Below are 23,913 nucleotides of genomic sequence, written 5' to 3'. Positions count from 1 at the left end.
ACCCCTGTAGTTACTGTCCTTTGTTCCAGTTTCTTTCAGGTATCCTTTGGGGGTGGAGAGGCGCTCTCTTGAGCCAGCTGAAGACAAAATGGGGGAGTTCCCAGGGGCTTAATACTCTCTTGTGGGTGGAGACCCCATCTCTCCTATTCAGAATCCGGCTACAAGATGGAGTTTTGGAATCACATGGGCAAGTCACATGTCCATGCATGACTTGGTTCTTTACAGGCTGAGCCACATTGCTAGGGAAGCTCGGATGTGGATTGGCATCTCTCAAAGTTCATTGACTGGGCACTTACTGAGAATAGTCTTTTCTCAAGAAGCTGACCAAATGCTGCACTGAGGCTACTTAAAATCAAACAAGTACATAGGCAATATTCCTAACTCCAAATACAAAAATGATACATGCATACAAATAGGATGAAAATATGCAGTAGATCATAACCTTTGCAGAGATGTTACATGGCATATCTAGCATAAAACATATTCCAGTTATTTCATATTTACACTCATAAGCATATTTCTATAAAGCATTATGGGGTGCAACATCACAACTATCATCAGTCTCAGGACTTCAGAGCCACTGAGAGAAGCATGAGAGCCATAAACACTTTGTGCAGCCTGAATTTTAGTGCTGAAGATAATGACTCATCCATGAGATGGGTTTAGATTTCACATTGCTTTATCCTCATGAGCTAGTGGTTGGTTTCTGGTGGCTGGGAATCTCTGCCATCCTAACATCTTGTGGAATTATAGGTAATCTATAAAAGAGAAATAATGGCCTTGCTGCTTCCCCTGGATTAGTATTATTTTATTATTATACCTTACTGGCCAATAGTTTTTTATTTCTTATACTCTGTCCCAGCCCAAAAGAAGTTCAAATTGCATAATCTCAGTATAGTGACAGACCTTCATATAGATGGCAGAGTAGTTTGCTTTCTTATACAGACTGCCTGGCTTGCCTTTAACCATTCAAGCGGTCTCCCACATTTCATAGTATATTTGTCACTGTACCATAGGATAGATGGCTACCTTAGTATGTGATTTGCAGTTAAAATAGAAGCTGAAGTGCTTGTCGGTTGGGTACAATTTTGAATTTTGTCTCACTGAAGATGATAAAGGTCCTTGTAGTGCCCAGCCACTTTACAAGACACTAGTAATGTTTTCACTACTAGTATTGCTAAAGGTCAAACAAATCTTCCTTTTGAGCTTCTGAACTTGTCCATGCATCATTCTTTTGGGAATGTTTTAAGCATTTTTAGGACTGACACTAAGCATCAAACAGCTTGTGTTGTGGCAGCTATTCAGAAAAGGACAGCCTCAGAAGAGAACTACCTCTGCTTGGTTAGTATATATGTGTAGTAAAAATGAAAGCAGAAAAGCCGCGTGCATGTGGTTAGCTGCCAAGAACCTGTTTCTCAACTGAAAATTGTCTAACTCAGGTGGTGATGGGAATCCCAGTAGTGAGACTATTCACTGCGGTTGTAGTATATCTCTGGATCAGGATTTGGGTTTCAGTGAGTTTAGTAAAAGCAGGCTATTGCCAGCAATAACTAAACATTATAGTAGGAACTTTAAAAGGTTAATGTGTGGTGGTTGGAAAAAGGTGAGGGGTCAGGGCAGGGAGCTTGGGTAAGGCACTGGACTAGGGCTTGGAGATCTGAGCTGAAGTCAAGGCTCTGACAGACTGTGACCTGGTGATAGAGGGCTAGTCACTGTGCCTCCAGTCCCTGTATCTAAAATAGGGTTAACTCCCACATTTAGTCTAAATAGACTAGATATTCTTCAGGGCATGAACTCTAACCTACTAGGGGACATGTTGAGGGTGTAGCACAATTAGGCCCTGAATGCTGAGTCTTTAGGTGCTACTGGAGTATAAATGGTGAAGTGTTAACAGTTAAGCTTTTGCTTAAATAAAACCTACTTTTTCCAGGTATTTAAGGTGAATGCACCCCTGCCTCCACGTAAAGAGCAGGAAATAAAAGATGACTCCTCATACTCTGCAGGATATAACCAGAGTTTTTCTACAGCAAGTACACAAACTCCTCCTCAGTGCCAATTACAGTCCACTCATGTTGCAGAGCAAAACTCTCATTCACAAGAAACTTTGCCAACAGGTAAGGAAAATTCTTTGTACATGGCTGTATCTTTTAAGTGACCCTCTAGACTGAAGTGACTATCAAACTGACACTTCGATCCATTAATATGCTCCTGAACCTCTACTGCTTTTAGTCCAGTAATCCCCTGCAGGTGCAATACAGGTAAAATGGAGTTCAGCTTTTATTCTGTTAAGGCTGTGCAATTGACTATATTGCTGTCATTCATAACCAGTCCAGATTGCTCTCACGGTGTGAAAGAGTACCCAGCCTGACTTTCAGTCCCAATTGGAATTTGCAGGGCTAGCAGTCTGAAACGAGTTACTTGTACACAAAGTAAATTTTGCCCAAATCAAATGAGCGAATGATCATTTTGACAGTCACTTCTTGGAGTAGAATTGTAATTCAAGGTGACCTGTTTGAGTTTGCTGAAGTGTACTATTTTGAAACCTGAATCCCTAACCTGGTGAAAAGGTCTGTTCTAAACCAGGGGTAGGTAACCTATGGCACACGTGCCAAATGCGCCACACGAGCTGATTTTCAGTGGCACTCACGCTGCCCGGGTCTTGGCCACTGGTCCGGCGGACTCTGCATTTTAATTTTAAATGAAGCTGCTTAAACATTTAAACTTATTTACTTTACATGCAACAATAGTTTAATTGTATATTAGACTTAGAGACCTTCTAAAAATGTTAATGTATTACTGGCATGCAAAACCTTTAAATTAGAGTGAAGAAATGAAGACTCGGCACACCACTTCTGAAAGATTGCCGACCCCTGTTCTAAACAGTGAACATGCACACACTGGTTGCAGATACAATTTCATCTCTGTATGATTGTGTAAAATTCCCAGTAGGCAGATTTAGTCACCGAGGAGTGGTATTTAATTTTGTGCGATAGTAGTGAACTGTTAGGACTAGTCTGTCTGGAATCTCCAGTATGAGACAGTAACCTTTTGTAAGATGTCTGTTGCAGTATTTGTTTCTAACTTTGAAATGCCTTGAACTACTTTGTGCAGGAATAAGTATGGTACAGATGGTACATTGGTAGTATTAAAGGTAACAAATTTAGTGTTACATGATTTCCATTTGCCCTCAGAGTTCTTTTATCTCTAAGATAGAGGCTTCTGTTTTAAGGATTAAACTCGTATTTTCAATGTTTTGGCGGGGAGGAGGGGAATTTTTTTACTCTTGTAGTGTGCTTTTTGGGGAACTCTTCTACATAACTCATATTAGCTGGAAAGGTCCTGGGAACAGAGGTAGTGGCAGTGAGGAGAGCTATTTTGCACTGAAGACCAAATACTAACTGTATGGCCTAATGATATTGGAGGAGGTAAACAGGAAAGCCTTCGAAGAACTCCCAACTTAAATGTTGCTACCTTTGCCACTATTTTCATGGAGGTAAAATGTAGAACATGGATGGATAAATAAAATAGTTGATACACAATATGAAAATTGTGATAATTTGTAACTGAATCTCCCCCATAAATCTAAGGTTTTATGTCTCCATAGAGATAGAAATACCAAGAGTCTCTGTATTATGTTTAAGGAGTGATTAAGAGGGAGGTTCTTAAGCCATGGTAGGATGTTCTTGGAAGTCCCAGTCCAGACTGAAGCAAATCTGAGCTGGAAGATTTTTAAATTTCAGATTGTAAACAGAAGCATCACTAAGTTCAAAGGCAAATCAGGAATCTGTTGCATATGAAATTGACACTACTGACTTGTCAGTAATAGTCATTCAAACTGTGCACTCAGATAAGCATTTACAGTTGCCTTTGACCTCTGAGATACTATGTGCAACCAAGGACAGAGCTTTGTTCTTAAACCTGTCTGAAACAGGGATTGCACAAACTGTCAGTCTTTTCTGTTTTGACAAGTAGAAATCTTGACAAATTTCTTGGTTTTTGTATAAAAACCAAGGGCATCTATCAAGCCTCAAGGCACTCCTGCTATATATTCCAAAAAGCAAAATTAAAGAGCATAAAACTCCCTCCCGCATAAATCTGATTCCCTTTAGAAACCCACTTCCACTGTAGCCTGCACAGATCCAACAAAACTTCATTCCAGAGTTGAGAACATTCTACCACTAGCCCCAAGGGAATCAAGTGTTCTTGGTGGTTGTAATTGGCAAGCATAACATGAGACCAGGGCCCGTCCTTACCCATACACAAAGCACGCAGCTGCATAGGTCACCAGGAAATTTGGTGCCCCAAATTTCCTGGTGTCCTGCACAGCTGCATGCTGCTCCAGCCCCTGCTCTGGCTCTTCCCCAGGCCCCAGCCCCGCCCCCACTCCCCTGAAGATTGCAGCCAGGCCTGACCTTGCACTCACTGTGTGGTAAGTGGAATGACCCAGCCCCAGCCTGCTCCACTCCCCTGGCTCCCAGCTGTGCTGCTGGCGAGTGCTGGGGAGCGGTTCCCCCCTCATCCCCAAGCCTGAGCTAGGGGAGCGGAGCAGCCAGGGGCCCCAGGCCTCCACCGGGGGGGGGGGGGGCTGTGTGGGGCCCCAGGCCCAGCCTGCTCTGCTCTCTTGGCTCCCAGGCGTGGGGGGAACTGCCCCCAGCACTTACTGGGAGCCAGGGGAGCAGAACAGGCTGGGGCTGGGTCACTCCACTTCCCACAGGAAGTGGCCAACCCCCCCTGCGGAGGGCACCAAAATAGCTAGGGATGGCCCTGCATGAGACACGGTAGTCTCGCATAGCAAATATCCCCAGTTATTTAGGGCTTGACAGGTCAAGCCAGAAACCAGTAGGAAAGTAGTGCAGATCATGGGACATTGGTGTCATGTGCTGCAACTGAGAAATACCATTTAATAGGTTAGCCACCACTTACTCCACCAGCTTAAGTTTCTGGATTGATCCATGGGGTAGCCCTATATAGAATACCTTCAAATCATGCAATGTTGAGGTGACAGACATGGACCACTGTAGCAAGGGCTGGATCTTAAGTCAATCTTGTGGCCAGGCACAATGATGGGCATTCCTGGGCACTGCAATGTTGGGGTGGTTGGATTCCCTAGCTGCAAAGATTAGTAACACATGCTGGGAAAACAACCTTGATCAGAGAAGACTGGACTCACCATATCTAGTTGTTTCTGCTAATCTTAGCAGCATCACCTCACTCTGACCTGGACTGAGCATCAGCTAACTAGCTCTCATTTATGCACCAAAAGTATTCATGGTGTACTGTGGCTGCCAAACTTAGTATGCTAAGTTTACTAGTTTTAGTTATCCTATCACCTAACAGGAGGACAGTGCTATCTTAAAACAATGAATAACTCTTAAATGTCTATATATGGACTCAATTTGTCATGGCTTGTTACAGGAGAAATATATAGCAAGGCACTCTGAACAGACCTGGCTTGAATCTGTCCAGAATGGGTTCAACCTGATTCTTCTGAGAAGTAGGGTGCTTGAATAGTGGTACTTTGTAACAATTTTATACCTTATTCATCAGTTCTGTTCAATGGTGAAAGGTATGGCACAAAAACTTTCTGTGGGACTAATGGGAGGAACATTATTTATTTCTTATTTTTAGTGCAGGAAATAAATGCTGTAAAACGTACTGGATTTAGAGCTTCCATCCAGTATTAATTTCAATACTGAAATAACTTATAGGTATGGTAATTCTGTGTCTCATTTCTTTTAATTTTTTTCCTTTCTTAAGCAGTTAATTATCAACCTGATGGAGCTGTTCCTGTAAGCAATGGCAGCCTTGCCTTTTATCCAGCACAGACTATTTTCGCCAGACCCACTCAGCCTTATCTCAATAGTCGTGGATCTGTTAGAGGATCTGCCAGAGGTGGGAGATCACTGACCAATTCATATCGTTCCCCTGGTGGATACAAAGGTACACTTTCACTTGCTTCCCACCCCCCCGGTGAAAGGATCAATTCTAGCTATAGTAGGGGATATAGCCCTAGAACCAGATACTTCTGTGCATTAATCCTAAGAGCTAATAGCATTGAAATTAGGAAAGTGTAACATAATGTATGTGAAACATTAATACTCCTCTGCCAATTACTACAAAATGCTAAAGAGCCCAGAGGGGGCTTGTAAGAGGGGCTCAACTGCCTGTGTTTCAACAGGCATGAGCACACTCCTCAACTCTCCTCTGTACCCCTCTGAACTAGTAGTAAACAGGATTACTTTGAAGAGAGGGATGGAGAGAGCTGAAAGGAGAGGCACTTGGGGGCCGGTTCTGGCCTGAGTCACATATTTGACAATTCTGCTATAGAGTATGGTCCTACAGTTTGTGATTACATGGACTTTGGCAGATTGAACAAAGGATAAAATATTACTTTATCAATTTGAGTCTGAATCCTCATTTTCTATGAAGGAACCTCATTAGTTGCCGGTACTGCTTTGGTTTTGCTAGTACTAGTAGCTTACTATGCTCATCTGAGTAGTTTAGTGTTCACTTTATAACTACAACTGGCTTCGTCTTGTAGCAGTGTAAGAACTTGTCACCAGTTTATGATTACAGTAGTTTATTTTGGCAAAGTGCAGCGTCTGGGCGTTGCTTTAAAGTCCTGCATCTTCTGCAAGTCCAACATACTCAATCACTTTAATGGCAGAGCCAGTCTGGATAATACTTACGAGGACACTCTTGTGTCTGGGTGCTAGTTTTGTAAGTTCAGAAACTGTTAATGTAATGGAGACTCTTGCAGACCAACCATGTCTGGAATAAATGAGTTCTAATAAAACGCTGTTAATGAGTTTTAATTTTGACATCCATGATTATGCCATGCATTTGACTTAAACACAAAGCTGCTCTGAAATATGGAATAAATTGTGCATGCGCACATTTTGTAAACTGTTTTTAAAAAATTGATGCTGACAGTCCCTAAAGAAAAATTCTTATTTGAATGTTGGTAACATAAACTGACTCTGGCATTTTAATTTTATATTTTGAGCAGGTTTTGATGCTTATAGAGGATCCCCGTCAATACCTAATGGCAACTACGGCCAGCTGCAGTTCGCTGGTAGAGATTATCCTGGAATTCCATATTCTCAAAGGGTAAGGATTTACTTTTCTTTCTTGTAGCTTTCATGTGTCCTACATTTTGCAGGAAGTTAACAAGGTTTGGCTACAAACTAGGAAGTGAGTTCAAATTTTATAATGCAAAATTTTTTTCGTACGATACACAGTGCTGTTTTACTATTGTTTCAGATGCCTCTTCTGCTAAATGCTTTGTAAAATCTGATCTCTACCTACTAATCTTGGCTGACAACTAGGTTTAGACCTGAGGCTTGCCTTCCTGACACAGCGCAAACAGGATGTTGAAGTGGAGGAATTCTTTCAGGACCCCTTGTAGTTTGATTTTAGACTGAAGATAACATACATTGAATGGTCTGTGTTCTCTCCAAGCAGGTTAGATGCTGTTGGCATCAGAAAACTGACAAATATATGAGGCAATTTTCTTGCTTGCACATTCTTCAGGGGAAAAACAAAATTGCTTATTTCCATTTTTCAGAAGGTTGCATTAGACAGACAACCACTATGCTAATCTGCCATGGGTTTGTATTGTCATTCTGTGCTCTATTGAGGGCGCAGGAAAACTGTACAGTTTGGATTGTAGGACCCTTCATGTCATCTTAATTCCAGTTTGAATGGAATAGTATTTCCCAATGCCAGCTTGCTTTCCCAATCTAGAGGAAAGCAAGTTGGCTGAAGTTCAAAGTGGGTAGGGCTGGTGGATTTAAAACATGCATCTGCTCCCTGTGTTGGGAGGAATGCCTACCCCAGCATGGTCTTCTGCTCCTGGGTTCCTATGAGCACCAGTAGCAAATACGGTCTCCATCTACACACAGCTACTGAGATTCCTCTTGATAACAGACTGCCAAATTATTTATGCCTTGTTGGAATGGAATGAAAGTAATGTGCTGTACCAGGGGCTACCATTGACTGACTGGTCATCTTAAGTAGCACTACTCATATGGAACCATGTTCGAATGTCACTAGTTTGACTTACACTGAATTGCAAATGGAAATACTGTATTGACTTTAAATCCCCACATGGTTTGGGTCCTGGTTATATTGAACATTGTTCCAACGCCTGATGTCTGGGATGCTCAGGCTAACATGCCAGGGGTGGTTCTCTGAAGTTTAAGGAGCTGCAGGTTCATAGTGGTAGACAAGAGGATGCTCTGCTGTGAAATCTGTTCTTCACTGGCTCAACAGAGCCTGTATTAAGTTTCAAGAACACTGCAGTACCTAAGAGGGTAGACTGAATGGCTGGAGTTTCACAAATAGGAAGTTGATCTGTCAGTATTGACTTAGCTTCTGGACATATGAAAAGCAATTTATGATCATGTATATTTTTTATGTCAAAAATAAACAATCCCCAAGCGTATACTGATTAACTCTCTAAGCAAACTAAAAGTTAATTGCCTGTGCTACAGAATGCTAACTTTCTAGTTGGTAGTCTCATTCTTAAGATAGTTAGGAGTACTAACTAATACTTTTGTTCCTTCTAGGATGTTAATTACCAGCAGTGCTATAAACGAGGCGGAGTAACTGGCGGTCCTCGATCAAACTCAAGAGGTAAGGCTAACATATCTCCAACCATGTTCATAAAATCTTAAAATGCAATTCTGAATATGTAATGGTAAAAAAGGCATAGGGGTCAAATATAACTTGGATCAAACTTCTGCTGTTCCCAAGTAAAAATCCGTTTCAAAGTGAGCACTAAACTTTTTGTCTGGGATCTCCAGTCTGGCAGTCCTCCCTGGCTAATAAATCATTGCAAGTACTAAAGATTTTGCAACTAGAACAGTTTTTAATTCTGACAGATCTAATGGTCTTTCATATCTCCACATCTGCAGTGTGAATAGAAGTAGAAAACTTTATTTAAGATTAATAGAAATATTCACAGGATGCAAAACTGGCATCCTGTGATCTGATAGCTAATCCGATTTCCCTCAAGTCTTGGTTGGCCAGCTAAGAGTGTGTGTGTGTATGTATTGGCTATATATGCACAATCTTAGCATCTGTCTGTAGGTAAGCTGGCTAGCAAATATGGATCCCAAAACGTGGGCAGGGTTACGCTTATATGGGAAATAGCTTTCAGTGTGAAGCTGTCATTTTAGATGCAGCGTAACTTCTCTCCAGGTTGGAATATAAACACTAAACAAATAGCTTTTGAAACTCAACCTTACTGATCCTGAAATCTTTGAGTACTAATAGGATAGTCTCTATCAGAAAAAAATAGACTAAAACATTATAGGGTGGGGGAAAATAAGCTTGCTGTGAGTGAAGGGAAGAGATCCCTGCTTTTTATTGCTGGGCATGAAATAAGTGAGGGAGTGGGCTGCAGACCAAAATCTTAATTGTTTACTTTAAAAACACAATTTTGGTTTTGAAAGTTATAGAAAAGCTAGTATTACCAGGTCAGCAACTTTAGAACTAAGATCTGATCGTGAAATCCTTAAAGTTCTTGTTTTAGGTTACAGACGAGAAAATAGACAGGAAGAAAATTTCTCATCAGGTAGAACTCGAGGTAGAACTCATGGTAGAGAGTACTTCAGAAGAAGGGAATTGAGGAAACCAGATGACAGAGAACCGGAGACTCAAACAATCTTGTAGCAGAGGACTGAGACAGTATACTATTTCAGTTAGTGTTACTAATGGAATTGATATAACTTTGGTTTATACTAAATAAACTAACATTTTAAGTTATCTTGTAGGAAAAACAGAATTTGCCTTGAACATCTGAGGTGACTTGTGTTTACAAAACCCACTAGTATTACATTCATCTCATGTTCTATCAGTGTACTGCATCTTAAAACTTTCTGGCACTTGAATGAACAGCTAATGTAGTCTTTTACCTTTTTTGGCGGGGTGCAGGAAGTTGCTTGAATATGGTTCAGTTTCCGATTAAGACACTTCTCATATCCATGACAGTAGTATTGCATTCCATATTTGTCCAGAGTAAGCCATCAGGACACAGTAGGACTGATTTCAGATTATCAAACTAATTTAGCTTTCATATCTCCTCCTGAAAGCTTAAGAGGAGGGGTGCTTCTGAAACCTTAATCCTCCAATTGGTCACCATAAGACTTAGAGCTAGTCAGTAAAAATAAACATCCCCTACTCTGAGAATCTTCAACAACTGGGGTACGCCAGTTCGGGATTAATCCTACATGGCAAATAGTTCAGCTAAAGCTGTATTTATAGCTGCTGCGATATATCCTTTAGGGTGTGGAGAAAGAGAATAGTGAGTAATCAACAGTCATTTGTTTAGCAAGATAGTTTTGACAGTGACTAAAGTTGGTTGTTCTCGCAAGGCTCCATTGACTATTTATTCTTGTAATAATTGCAGTATGTTTATATATACAGAAACTTTCAGTTCTTAACCTTAAACCTGCACTTTGAAAATTATCTTTCTGTCCAATCTAAGAATCATTTACCGTTGCTAATGATCTTTAACAGCAGGATGGAGTGATTCTTCTCAGGTGAGCAGTCCAGAAAGAGACAATGAAACCTTTAATAGTGGGGACTCTGGGCAGGGAGACTCCCGCAGCATCACCCCTGTTGACATGCCAGTGACAAGCCAAGCTGCCACCATACTGCCAGTGCACGTTTATCCTCTCCCGCACCAGATGAGAGTTGCCTTTTCTGCTGCAAGAACATCTAACTTGGCCCCTGGAACTCTAGATCAGCCCATCGCATTTGACCTTCTGCTGAATAACCTTGGAGAAACTTTTGATATTCAGCTTGGTAGGTTTAATTGTCCAGTGAATGGCACGTATGTCTTCATCTTCCACATGCTGAAGCTGGCTGTGAATGTTCCACTGTATGTAAACCTTATGAAGAATGAAGAAGTCCTAGTGTCTGCATATGCCAATGATGGGGCTCCAGACCATGAAACAGCTAGCAACCATGCTGTCCTACAGCTTTTCCAAGGGGACCAGATCTGGTTACGTCTGCATCGGGGCGCTATCTATGGAAGTAGTTGGAAATATTCTACCTTTTCAGGATACCTTCTGTATCAAGACTGAAATCCATGTAATGTTTACAAAAAAGCTGCTCCAAACAAATTGGTGGAGGGGGGGAAAAACTAGCTTTGCACTTAATACCGGTTTCATAGAAATAAGGTTCCATTATCTGGGAGATGGTGGTCCTGTTTTGCAAGGTGAAATCCTGGATCGGGTTACTGAATCAGCACTAATTTGGCACTTTATCAATTGTGATGTAGCCTTGCTAGTTAAGCTGTGAATGTATATTGTTTGCACTTATCCTTTTACTGTATTGATGTCCAGCTTACTACACTACTGATATAATTGCCTCAAGTATGGGCTATTCACAATGCCTTGTTGTGCCTCAATAAAACAAATTAATATGCATTTTAGTATTTTTTTATAGTGTTTTTATTATACAACTCTAGCCAGAAACCTGGTCCACTAGCTTGTGGTGTGAAATATATTGTATTTTTAATCATGAAAATTAGTCTTCACCCTGAATTTTAGGAAACTGTGCTTGAATTGTTGAATTCTTTAGATGGAAGAGACCATTGGCTCATTGTTCCCCCTGCCAATGCTGTATGTTCTCCAGACCTCTGTCCTTTCCAGTGCTAAATGAATCAAAGTAGTGGCTTGCACACTCCTGTTGCTGGTATTAACTTCTAGATCTTTCCATTAAGAAATTGCTTTTGATTCAATCTAAATGTTTCATTGTTCTTACATTTTATTTTTAGATATCCCAGGTAATATAGTTATATCCCTCTAAATTTTTCAAGGGATGTTCACTTCAGCCTCCCTTTAGTCATCACCTAGCCAGTTAATACGCTTCAGAGTCTTAAACTTAACAGTTCTTTAGCCCCCTAATAATTTGTTCTGTATATTCCTTTCATTCTGATATTCCTTGTATTGAATTGCAGACTTGAAACCAGTGTTAAGTGCTGTATAGAGGGTAAAACTCCACTGTGGTGTATGTAACCCAAAATCACACTTGAAGAAAGCCCAAAAGTGCTGCAAACTCCTAAGTTGTTGACTGTCCCAAGTCTCAATTTGGTAAAATTCCTTTGAAATCTTGCTAAATGGACTTGAGATTTTTCAGTTTGCAGTTTCTATCTGAACTCCAAGGTGTATCAAGATATTTCTCACTCCCATCTAAAATTTAACGATATTTAATATGCAAATCTCGTTAATTCTCTTTAGTTAGCTTAAGTTAATTGGGTCTCATTTATCCCTGCATCAATTCATTAGATAGCTCTTCAGTGTAATATTACCATATATCAAAGTTCTTCAACCAGTGTTCCCTCAGTGCTGATTGCTCATGTCCAGTTAACTGGAGTATTTAGGTACAGTTTGAAGGCACTGAAACGCAGGGCTTCAAGTATAATGTAAAATGCCATCATTCTGTGGTTTCATGTGTCTCAATTACTTAATATGGTATTTATCCAAAGAAGGGAGGAGGGTCATATGCAGAGATCTGTTTTAACTGAAGCTTCATGGTCTGTTTATTTCTAGTTCCAGTTAGTATCCCTGACTCAACTGAGGTATTTAGAATATGCAGCTTGATGTGTATTTCTAGGGATAAGTTCTACAATTGATAGAGCAAGAAAAGCAGCTCTATTTTTTTATTGGCTCTGCAACAATAAAATGGAAGTCCAGTAAGCAACTAGAACATGGAATACAACAGATCTGAAGGAAAAACTTGCCATTTTAGGCAGTTTTGATTACCCTACTTAGAGTTCATCTGTACTCTATCAAACTACACTACCTTCATCTGATGATCATGTAATTCTGTCCAAACTGTCAATTCCATGGCCAGGAAGGACCATGGTGATTATCTAATCTAACCAGTAGAATACATGCCATAGAACTTCCCTGAAACAATTGCTATTCAAACTAGAGTGGGTTTTTTTTAGAAATCTAGTCTTGATTTTAAAGATTTCCAGTGATGGTAAATTGTTCTAGTGGTTAATTACTGTCACTGCTGAAAATGTACACCTTATTTCCCATCGGAACTTGTCTAGTTTAATCTTAAATCTAGCAGACAAAACCCAAAGGCTGGAAGAGCCACCCTTTAACCTTCACTTAAGCTAAACCAAGTTGTCTGGCAAGATTTCTATAAAGATGATGGGTATCCATGGTTCTGTTATCCCCTAAGAATCTAGATTTTTCTCCATTCAATTGTACTAAGGTTACTTATCAAGTGATAACTGCAAAGATCACTTTTTGAAGACTTTGCTTTGTCTCAATCCTCTGATTTCTCCCCCCTTTTCTATGGCTCTTCAAAAATTGCCCATAGTTCTGTGAATTTGCTAATATCCCTAACACCTTGGTATGCAGATCATCCAGAGCTGTGTTTAATTGGTGAATACTTCAGTAACCTTAATCCCACTCCAGTTGTGTAAGTATAGTGTAAACATGCTAGTTTTGACTCTCCACAGTAAAGTGTCCATTAGGGTGGCTTCTCCTTCCCTTCATATCAGGCGGTTCCCTATCAATAGAGATTAGGTTGCTGGGGGTATGAAAGTCCTAACTATTTTTTAACTTTGAAACTGTTTCTGGTTTTCAAGAAGTGCTCGCTTTCACATTAGTTTCTTTGACAAACTTGCTTCAAGTAATCCGGTATCTTTGCATCAGGGTAAACCATAGATTCAGCTTGCAGTGATTTTTTTTCTCCCCACAGGCATATATAGGCAAACTCTCAAACGCATGTGAAGTTTGACAGGGCATAAACTTCTCCTCCAGGCCTCAAACTGTTTTGGATTCAATCAACACCTTTGACCACATGGAAGCCAGTGACTGAGCATTTCTTGACATAGTTTAGGATATCACTTGCTCTTTATACATTTGTCCTGGCACCATCCTACAGCTTCACTGAGATGCTGCTTATGCTGCCTCTTGAGTCCCTTTATGCCTGGTGGCTTGCTGCTTCAAGTGAGCCACCAGTACTCTTATTTCAGTTGCTGGTCAAGCTTACTCACCCATGTCAGTCTAATACATTTATCAACAGTCAAAAGCCTATAACTGCTGCCTGACTTCATACTGTTTCCTTTAAGCTTCCTTAATCCACATCTTATCCAAAAACTGACTCCCCTTCCTGCATGATCATTCCAGTTTGGCTTGCCTGGATTTTCGCAACTGTTAAAGCCTTTACAAATTTTTCTCGAGCTTCCAGTTCCATATGTTGTCTTAATAATCTAATGCAAATATAGAAATGATTCAAGATAGGAGACACAGCTGGTAGTAATTGCATATCCCAGTTGACCATGCTGCTTCAAGTGAATTTTCTAGCAAAAACATGACTGCATCTGTGTGAGATGTCTTCACCAATCCACGCTTTCATAACGGGTTCAGCCCTAGTCATTAGCCTGGACACAACTGCCTAGAAGTTTGCAAATTACATGGAGGATGAACAGATTTCCAAATAAGCCTTTTCAGCTACTCAAAATACGTACTCTGGACTATAACTGTCTGTAATAGTATAGCTCATACTATGCAAGTGAAAAGCATGAAGATATGCTAAAGTATACTAATTGAAACCAATTCTTACCAATATACAATTACCTTGCTAGTTAAGGTTGTAAACAGAACAGATTATGGATGGCTGTAGTAAAGAATGTCATAGTTCATAATTTTATCAAAACTTGAAAGGTTGTGGTTTATGCAATTTCAGCTGTTAAAAGATTTAGACAATTTTACACATTCTTAATTCTACACCATGCCTTTTTTATTAAAGCTACAACTATACAAGAAATTAGTGTAAAACACACAGGCCAGTACCTCAAATGCCTGTCTTCCTGTTTACAGTTCCTGTATTAACTACCAGCAAGGCCTCTCAACGCTAAGGATTTTAACAGTGGTAGTCCTAGACTAGACTAAGTTCTGGTGTCCTCAAAATCTAGGCCAGTGGTTCTCAAACTTTTGCACTGGTGCCCCCTTTCACACAGCAAGCCTCTATGTACAACTTCCCCCTTTATAAATTAAAAACACTTGTTTATATATTTAACACCATTATAAATGCTGGAGGCAAAGCAGGGTTTGGGGTGGAGGCTGACAGCTTGCACTCCCCCCCATGTAATAACCTCATGACCCCCTGAGGGGTCCCAACCCCCAGTTTGAGAACCCCTGCTCTAGGCAGCAGCACAGACACAGTTGAAGACTAGTACTCTAAACAAAAACATAGCAGCACACAAGGTTCAAGAAAGCACCCAAAACAAAGTGGAGAACATTCTGAGTTTTGATCATAAGCACAGAGTATATCTGAAAGCTGCGTGCACAAATACAAGGATACGTTGCACAATCTCAGTCGGGGCTGGCACCAGCTTTCCAAGCAGGTGCTTGGGGCGGCAGTCCGTGTCCAGTGGTGGCAATTCGGCAGCACCTCCGCCACTCTTTCCACCACCGCTGCAGCAATTCAGTGGCGACTGCTTGGGGCGGCAAAATTGGTAGAGCTCCCCCTGATCTCAGTTTCGTGTAGCTGCCTAAACCTAGACTGGTTGATGCCCTGGTCCTTCCTTTTCATCCCATGCCTCAATACCTACACTGTGGCAATCTTTGGAAATACTCTGTGTAAATGATTTTCTTTGAACTCCGTTTTAATCTATCAGAATATCTTCAGACTAAAACAATACCTAGATTTATATTCTTTTTGGGAGAGCATTTAAGCTTGTACATCTCCATGCCTTTTGAAAATGTTCAAGCAAAATTGTGTGTATGTATGTGTGTGTATATAATAGGGTTAATGTAGACCTTTTCTGCACACTTAACCCTTTCACCAGCTCTTTATTCAGTTGTTGCTTTTTGAATAGCTACACTGTTAACACATCTGTGCAGGATTCAGATTTAAATGATTTCATAAATCTACAGAAAAGAGGACAAAGCACTACTCAGTTCTTGGTAAATCTTTTTTACCTGGCTAAGTCTTAAAATATGGTAGTATCATAACTATCTTATAATGGCTGCTGGAGACAACTTGTGTCCTGCCTGTAAGGTAAGACAATTTTAGCATTAGATTTTGTTTCAAATTCTGTTTGTTTATAGTATACCGTAAAACTTAATGGAATAAACTTGAAATGGCAGCTTTGAAGCTGACAAGATTTTTGCTTTTTCAGGCCACAAGTGTATTGAGACAGCGATATGAATAATCTGCCAGAATTGTCATATTTGACATTTTTTGTAGCTAAAGAAATCCTACATGCAATATGTTCATTACTCATCCCAGTAATGTCACCTTGGCTTTGCCATTTGCCTCTTCCACAGAGACAACCTTCAACACAATAGACTACAGTTATTCTGCTTATAAAATAGGTAATAGATGAGACTAGGTCAGAACTCTTAACAGTCAAAGCTTTGACTGTGGGCTACCACAAATAGCTTTTGATCTGCTGCAGATTTGCCTTCCTAATCATGCTAGCATCAAATCCTGATATTTGTCTTTAACTATTTGGCATATGGAAAAATGGCCTTGTAGAACTAACCATGTTGTTGGAACTAGATAAAACTAGTTCATCTTACGTAGACATTTATGAATGAGTCTTTATCTTTACAAGTTGAACTTGAAATATGATGCTTGCCTTCTAACTGCAAACAGTATATTAAAAGTAGCAAATATGTTTGTATTTATTGTCTGAATCATTTGCTGAAGGATGAGAAGATCCGGGGCAGCAAGGCTAAAGCAGAGTCTGAGACTGCTCCGTGCTGGTAGCTTCCACTTGAAGCCCATTTGCCCCTCTCCCTGCCCCCAAGCAGACTCCAAGAACAGCACTTTGAGCTTGGTATGACATCCAGACTCAGAGGCGGTCCTGGGGCAGTTAGTGGAGAGTAGTGATAAACAGCCTTCTAGAGTAAAATGGAGCACCTCTTCCCCCTAAATCTCCAGGGGGGAAAAAAGAGGTCAAAGACCTCTCTTGGCTTTGCCACTAAGGAGACTCTATGACCTGGTACCAGTACCACTAGAGCTTCACAGGAGTACACAACCCACAGCTTGATACTGATATTGAAAGGTTTTAGGCCTACTCCAAATGGAGTCCCACAATATGCAGGCCCATTATGGATAAAAGTGGGGTTATCTATTACACTATCTGCTCAGCTCTTTGGCACTGAATAGACCTTTGGTGCCAGGAAAACCCTTGGTATTGAGCAAAAGAGTGGTACAGTCTAAGTCAAGTACTTCATCTCCTATAGGAACAACCCTCAACTAGGACCTCATTCCTCTACCTTCAGATATGTGATGGAATGACCTGAAGGTGTCTGCTATCTGAAGGGTTACGTTTAGCTTTGATGTGGGATATGAGAATTTTCCCCCCTACCAACCTCCTCTCCCTGCCTGTAATGCAGCATCTATCTCTTATGCCTGTCTCAAGTGACTGTTTCTTATGAGTGTAAAAGCTTATTCTTCAGCAGCTAGTAGTGGTGATTTGCCCCCATTCTCATATGGTCCACTCCCCAGAATTTGGATCTGAAAGGAAGTCTAGGCTATCCCATAGTCTATATGTTTAGAGCAATCACACTCCAATGTCCTGGTACCGTCTCCCTGATCTTTCTCCATTTCTTTATAGTGCCCCCCTGTGGCAGCAGTAGAACCCCTGGGGGCTTTTAAGGAAATACTATCCTCGTGCACCCTCTTATACTGAGTAAGTCTGGCAACAGCCTTCCCACCCTCAAGCTCCTCCAGTTCAACAACTGGAAGAACCCTTGAAGGAAAAAGTACCCATTATCAGCCCTGGCAGAAATCCCTCCTGTGTCATGGTGTCTGACTGATCAGAGCTTTCAAGAGCTCATGAAAAGAGTAGCTGAGACACTCCAGATTCTACCTGAAGTTCTTCAAACTATTAGATGGTCTTAGATGCTTCCATGTCAGGACAAGTTGCCTCCCAATTCAGGCCCTCTTATAGCCCGCAAGAAATGTGGCAGACTCGTCCTACCATTTCCCTGACTGCTAAGAAGACAGAAAATAGTAATGGGAGCAGAATATCTATACTCCCCAAAAGTGGCAGCTACAAATGAAAGAAATAGGCAACCCTACTCCTACCCATCTCAACGTGAAGCACTGAGACTTCTGTCTTTAAAATGTGTTTTAATCTCCTTTCCCACACACCCATCCTAGATAACCAGTCATCTAAGGCAAAGAACAATGTTACTCTTACACATAGATGTGACTTTAAAACACTGAAATACCTAATTACTTTTCTGTCCAATAGCAGGCTGAATTGTTGAAATGCTTGGAAACTGTTACTGGACCATTCTGACTTAGTTTACTGTCTCATTTAAGCGAAAACCCCATAACAAAGAATACTATACAGCTTGACTTTTTTTTAACCTCAACATAGAATCGTCTCTTCAATGTTACCATCCTTCTTATAAAAGATAGAGCATTACATAAACTGTCACTTATTTGTACAAGAAATGAGGAAGTACTGAACAAACTGTCATGAAGGACAAGATCAATTTCTTATTAAAAATGCCAGATTTGCTGTAATGGGAGTGAATGTAGGACAGCAAGGTACTTAAATGTAGCCAGTTTAAAGCTGTGTTAGTTTAAAGCTGCAGCAGAAAACCATATAAGCAGAAACAATATCCAAGAGAGGGGTGGTGTGAAGGTTTTTGATGCAAGGGACTGCAGAGCCAAGACATTGGTAAGGGTCTATACTGCATTTTACATCTAGGTTACTAGTTTCATTCTAGGTCAGAACAGTATTACAATCTGAACAATGTGTGATTTATGTGACATGACTTCGTAGTCTTAAAATTTTAAAAAGCACCTAAGTCATTTGGGAGCCAAATCTATGTTCCAAAGTGCCTAAGTCACTGGGGTGCTTTCAGAAACTGTCTTTGTTCACTTGGCAAGGGGTAGGTACACAGGCCATACATAATTGCTATCATATTGTAATTGGCTCCTTAACTAGTAGTCTCAATAGAGAAATGCTAAAGTTACTCTCCAATTTAGGGGGGATAATGTAGAGCCGTGGTTCTCAACTTACCATTGTGTTATGTGGGCTGCAGGTTAAAAGACACTGCGCCAGATACCCACTGGCCTGCCCAGCCCTGTGCTGCCAACCTGCCCCTTCCCCTGGGGGCCAGACCCACACCACACACTGCACCAATCCCCTGCCCAGCGCTCCACTGCCCAGAGACACCCCCCTCACAAGACTTGTATGCCCAGCACCTGCTGCGGTGGTGGGGCCAGGAGTGGAGCCCCAAGTAAAACCTGGAGGTGCTGCAGCACTCCCCGCACACCTGTAGTTCCTGGGCATCTGCTGCCCTTTAGACACCCCCTCACTGCCCAGAGCCCACCCAGCGACCCACTCTCCCGCACCCTGCCCCCCTGCCGCAGTCACTGACCCCACTGTTGGCAGGAGTGCTCCAGCAGGGCTGCTGACACCTCTCCCCCTCAGCCGGCCCCACCCCCTGCCAGACAGGGAGTGGCAAATCTTGATGTTTTTTTTTATAGCACACAGTGGGGCTGCAGCAGTGTGCTAATTGGGCTGCATGTGGCCTGTGGGTTGAGAAACAGTGGTTTATAGAAACTCATACTGTAGATGTTTTCAGGAGAAGAGAGTTCAAGCAGCTGAGTAGGCAACTTGGTAGTCTTAGCGCTCCAACTATTAGTCCAGGCTGTTGCCTGGAATATTTTCTTCACCCTAACTCCAAGGGAAGCCACTAGTGAATATTTACCTCTTACATTTTGCATGGAACAGAAAATCTGTGCGCTCCTTAACAATTAAAATTGTCCAATTTAAGGAAAACACAAGTAAGGCTGCCCCCTTTCCTTCTTTTCTTTCTCCCCCTGCCCACAATTCAATTATCCTGAATACTGATGTATGAGTGTAGACTTATGTATCCTGGGAATGTGGCTAACCTGACTTCAGTGGAGTTATGCCAGATTAACATCAATATAGCAGAGTAAAATTTGGTCTTATGAATAAACAAAGTAAAATTTACAACTATGCTAACAATGAAGTGAATACTGATTACCTGCCAAGAATTCAGAGGCACAACCAGAATTTTCCTAAGGAGGGGGCCCAAAGTGGAAGACATGGAGGAGGCAGCATGAGATAGCTGGCCAGGATTCAGGGGAGCAGGGTCTGGGGGAGTCCTAGGGCTACAGCTCCAGGAAGAGCTACTGCCCGCCTCCGCACCCTCGGCCGTGGTGGACACTGACAGCTTCAGTCGCCATTTCTTCCAGGACTAGTCCCAGCTGAGGACCTCTTATCCCACTCACCCACTAGAGAGACCAGGACTAGCTGGGATCTCTTCCTCCACTTCTCTCCCACCAGAGTGATGAGGAGAGACTGAATTTGTGGTAGCATCTATGGCCAAGAGGACCACCCCCCTATCTGCCTCCCATTGCACCCCTGTAAGAAAGTGAAGGAATTTCCTTTACCCTACCCTCCTATCGTATTTGCACAATTGGCCAGGAGCATTTTCAAGGCTTTTATCTCTCTTTGGAAAGCTTAGTATTGGTCCCTGGAACTAGTTAACTGCATGATATAGATGTCAAACAAGTGCCTGTGGGCTGGTTCAGACTAGCTTGATGTATTTATTTGGCCATCAGGGTAGATACAGATTCTTTGCAATGTCTAATAGGACCCCTACAATTACAATACCGTGAAATTCCAGACTTAAAAAGCTGAAATCATTAAATTTATGATTTTTAAAATCCTAGGATTGTGAAATTGGTAGGACCCTACTGATAGGAGCTGTATGGAAACTGAATTTGGGATTCCTGAAAGGCGGAGACAGAAGTAGATAAAGCTCTGAATTCCAGGACACAGAGAAGGCTGCTGTTTTCCACACTGAATAGTTCCTCACACTCTGGGAAGGGCCAAGACCTGTTAACCTGTAAAATCCAAAGCCCTTTTTAGGGCACCACCCTGAGTAAAACACTGGCCTAAAAGCACAATGGATTGATTTAAATCCAAGTGGAAAGCCTCAATTTAAATCAGATTATAATCAATTTTTCTATTTGTATTACAATTATATACTAAAGAAAGGTGCATTCTCATTGGTTGATATAACCATTGAAACATGTTGATTTTCAACTAACTAGAACCTTTACACTAGATTTGATACATCTTTTTGCTAGTAGCTTGGAGGGTTCACTGTAACTCTAAGCAATTAGTTCTTACTCTCACGTTTTAGAGAAGGAACAAAGTAGAGCCACCGATCTTGGCCTCTAAGGGACCTGTACTTCTCAAATAGAGAATCCCTGCTCCGCTAGCCGGGCAGGCACCGGAGGCATCTTGAAGAAAAGCCTCTGGTTCAGCCAGTTTCCACCCTCCTAAACAAATCTGTCAGCTGGAAGGGCTCGGGCAAGGATCACCTCTACAAGCTTCGGGGGCAGGGGGCAGGAACACCTAAACCCCCCACACGCCTTCAAGCTGCTGAGTGGAGCAACTTTGTCCCCCCTCCCATAGACAACCCCCCGGAACAGTTGCCAGGGGAACAATCTCTTTCTCCCCCCCCTCCCCCAGGAAAAAAGCTGGAGGGAGTAGCCGTGCCTATGCTCCCCCGCCCCGCCAAAAAGTCTGCCCTGGGGGAGGTGCACCCCTCCACCCACTTAAGAAAAACTCCAGCTGGGTGGCGACCGGGGGCACCTGTCACCCTCCCCCCCGTAAAACAGTAATGACAGGACCAGCTGCGCGGGGAGGACGGTCAAGGAGACAAGTTTCCGTACCACAGCATGGCCGCCCCCATGGGGGGGGAGACAGGGCGTGCCGTGGCAGCCGCCGTAAAGCAGCTCCGCAGTGCCACTGTCCCTTTCCGTACAACAGTATGGTGGCCTCCTTTCCCTGGCCCCGGCTGCACGAAGCTGAAGGCGGCGCGGTGGCCGTAAAGCAGCCTCCGCTTCCCCACGCCTGGCTGTCGCGCGCGCCGGTGCGAGTGCCCGGGGGGAGCGGAGCGCGCTGGTGATTGCGGGGCTGGGCGGGGGCGGCTCTCGGGGCGGCGAAGCGCTGCCTCCCGGCGTCGGGGGCGACATGGATCCCAACAGGATCATCCAGGCCCTCAAGGGCACCATCGACCCCAAGCTGCGCATCGCGGCCGAGAACGAGCTCAATCAGGTGAGGGGGGCGCGGCGCCCAGGGCTGGGCCCGGCCCCCCCGCCGGCCCCTTCGCCCGCGGGGACGGAAGCCCGGCCCGTGGGGGGCGGGCGGGGGGAGTCCCGGTGATCGCCCCCACCACCCCTACCCCCACCCGCAGCTGGGCTCCCGGCGGCTGGGGGAGTCTCCGCAGTGCGCTGCCTGTCCCTCGCCGCTCTGCCCCTGGCGCTGCCCGGGGCCGGGGCCGCCTCGTCTCTAGGGCGCGGGGGCGGCGCTGCTCGTCCCTCCACCACAGCCTGTGTGTGCCTGTGTGTGTGTCCCGGGGGGGGGGCTCCCATTCCCCCGGCCCCTGGGGGGCTGCGCTGCGGCTCTTCCCCGGCTTGGCCACGGGCGGGCGGGTTCGCTCGTGGGAGGGTAAAATGGGGGCGGCAGAGGGGTCAAGGAACCCCCCGAGGGAGCCTGGGCATCACCGAAGCATCCTGCCCGGGAGCTGCTGCCAGCCGCTGCCGCGCGGTCGGGCGGCCTGTGAGCGCGGTCAGCCCCGGGCCTCCGGGCGCTGCTCTCAACCCGTCGCCGGACCCCGGCAGTGATCGTCAGGAAGGAGAGAGCTTGTGGTGCTCATCTCTACTGGTAGTGATGGGGGGGGGGAGGGGAGCAGCATAATATCCCCCCCCCCCTCCGCGTCACCTGAGCTATCTATTGAGCTTGTTCATCCTGCCTGCGCAGATGGGGGAATCTGTCACTTTCAAGCATCTGACAGCTGGTTTTGTAGCCTCTGTGGAGTGGTGATAAGGGCAGAGCCAGCTCGGCCCTAGGCACCAGTGGACTCTAACTACAGGCAGCTCCTAAATGGAAACAGTGCTTAAAGGGAAATTTAAAAAGGTATAAACCTGAAGTACATACAGTAGGAGTGTTTCCACAATTAACAGGAAAATCTGCTGAGACATTTTGTTGTGAAAAGAATATTCCCCTGCAGTGTTTGAAAGCTAAGGCACCGCTAGTGCAACTGGCTATGTATGAACAGACTTCTGTGCCGCTGTGGAGTTCCTCTGACTTCACGGGGATCCTGTGTGGTTACAGAGGTCTGCCCATGTGGCACCCGTTGCAGGATCAGTGCCTTAACTTTCTTAACTAAGTTTGTGTGCTTAAAGATATGAGTCAGGAAATGTCAAAGTAAAGGTTGCACCTGAATTCTTAATGTGGTGGTCTTGTACATGTGCATTAAACTTGAAATACATGGTTGTGTACTCGTTTTTGAAGTAATAGATATAATATACAATACTTCAGTACATTGTATGTGCAGGTTGCAATGCTCATGTGCCCCACACCATTCACTATGAATATTGTACATTGACTCTCATGGATTCCTGACATATACATTAGACATATAGATTATGTGGTGTTTGTGTATGTAAGGTTCTGGAAAAACTGTGATACTCTTTCTCAGATATCACAGTATATCAGGTGGTCATATAGTTAGACTATACTGTAATGGCACGAGGGTGTACAGTTAAGATTATGCCTGCAATCATAATTTTGACACTTTCTGAGTTTTGGTTTGTCATACAATCTTCAAATTCTCCTAATATAGGTATTTTGATGGAATATAGAAGAATAACTTCAGTTTTGAACTTATTTTGAAGAGGCCCACCTTTTGGGGTCTTCACTGTGTTAATTGAAATGATTAGTAAGGCTTCCCAGGATTCAGGTTCAGTTTAGAAATTTGTCCTTATTCTAATTTTCTACACCTGCAATTTAAAACCACTTCTGAATTAGTTATATCTAACACTCTCACTTTTAGTGGTGGCAAGTTCTGTTCACTGTTG

General features: G+C 43.1%; 2 protein-coding genes across 9 annotated transcripts in view; both read left to right on the top strand.

The window, feature by feature from the left end:
- The window catches only part of CAPRIN2 (caprin family member 2), a 74,263-nt gene extending 62,820 nt beyond the window's left edge, over window positions 1-11,443 (top strand). For 5 of the 7 annotated variants that reach the window (XM_048829338.2, XM_075122625.1, XM_048829330.2 and 2 more), the window contains 5 exons: window positions 1,931-2,114; window positions 5,758-5,940; window positions 7,010-7,110; window positions 8,571-8,637; window positions 10,525-11,443. In XM_048829338.2, the coding sequence (XP_048685295.2) occupies window positions 1,931-2,114; window positions 5,758-5,940; window positions 7,010-7,110; window positions 8,571-8,637; window positions 10,525-11,093 (1,104 nt within the window). In that variant the 3' untranslated portion in view covers window positions 11,094-11,443. The remainder of the gene's footprint in view (window positions 1-1,930; window positions 2,115-5,757; window positions 5,941-7,009; window positions 7,111-8,570; window positions 8,638-10,524) is intronic. The other 2 variants (XM_075122627.1, XM_075122600.1) reach the window with 1 other exon arrangement.
- A 10,404-nt stretch (window positions 11,444-21,847) lies between these two features.
- Window positions 21,848-23,913, top strand: part of IPO8 (importin 8) — a 71,165-nt gene continuing 69,099 nt past the window's right edge. Inside the window, exon 1 of one of the 2 annotated variants that reach the window (XR_007353764.2) lies at window positions 21,848-22,108. Coding sequence is in view for 1 of the 2 variants with exons in the window: in XM_048829297.2 (XP_048685254.1) it covers window positions 22,025-22,108 (84 nt within the window). In the remaining variant the exon portion in view is untranslated. The remainder of the gene's footprint in view (window positions 22,109-23,913) is intronic. The other variant, XM_048829297.2, reaches the window with a different exon arrangement.

This window comes from Caretta caretta, chromosome 1 (assembly GCF_965140235.1).
Source record: "Caretta caretta isolate rCarCar2 chromosome 1, rCarCar1.hap1, whole genome shotgun sequence".
NCBI classification, from domain to species: Eukaryota; Metazoa; Chordata; order Testudines; family Cheloniidae; genus Caretta; species Caretta caretta.
This window is presented reverse-complemented; position numbering and strand designations above follow the sequence as displayed.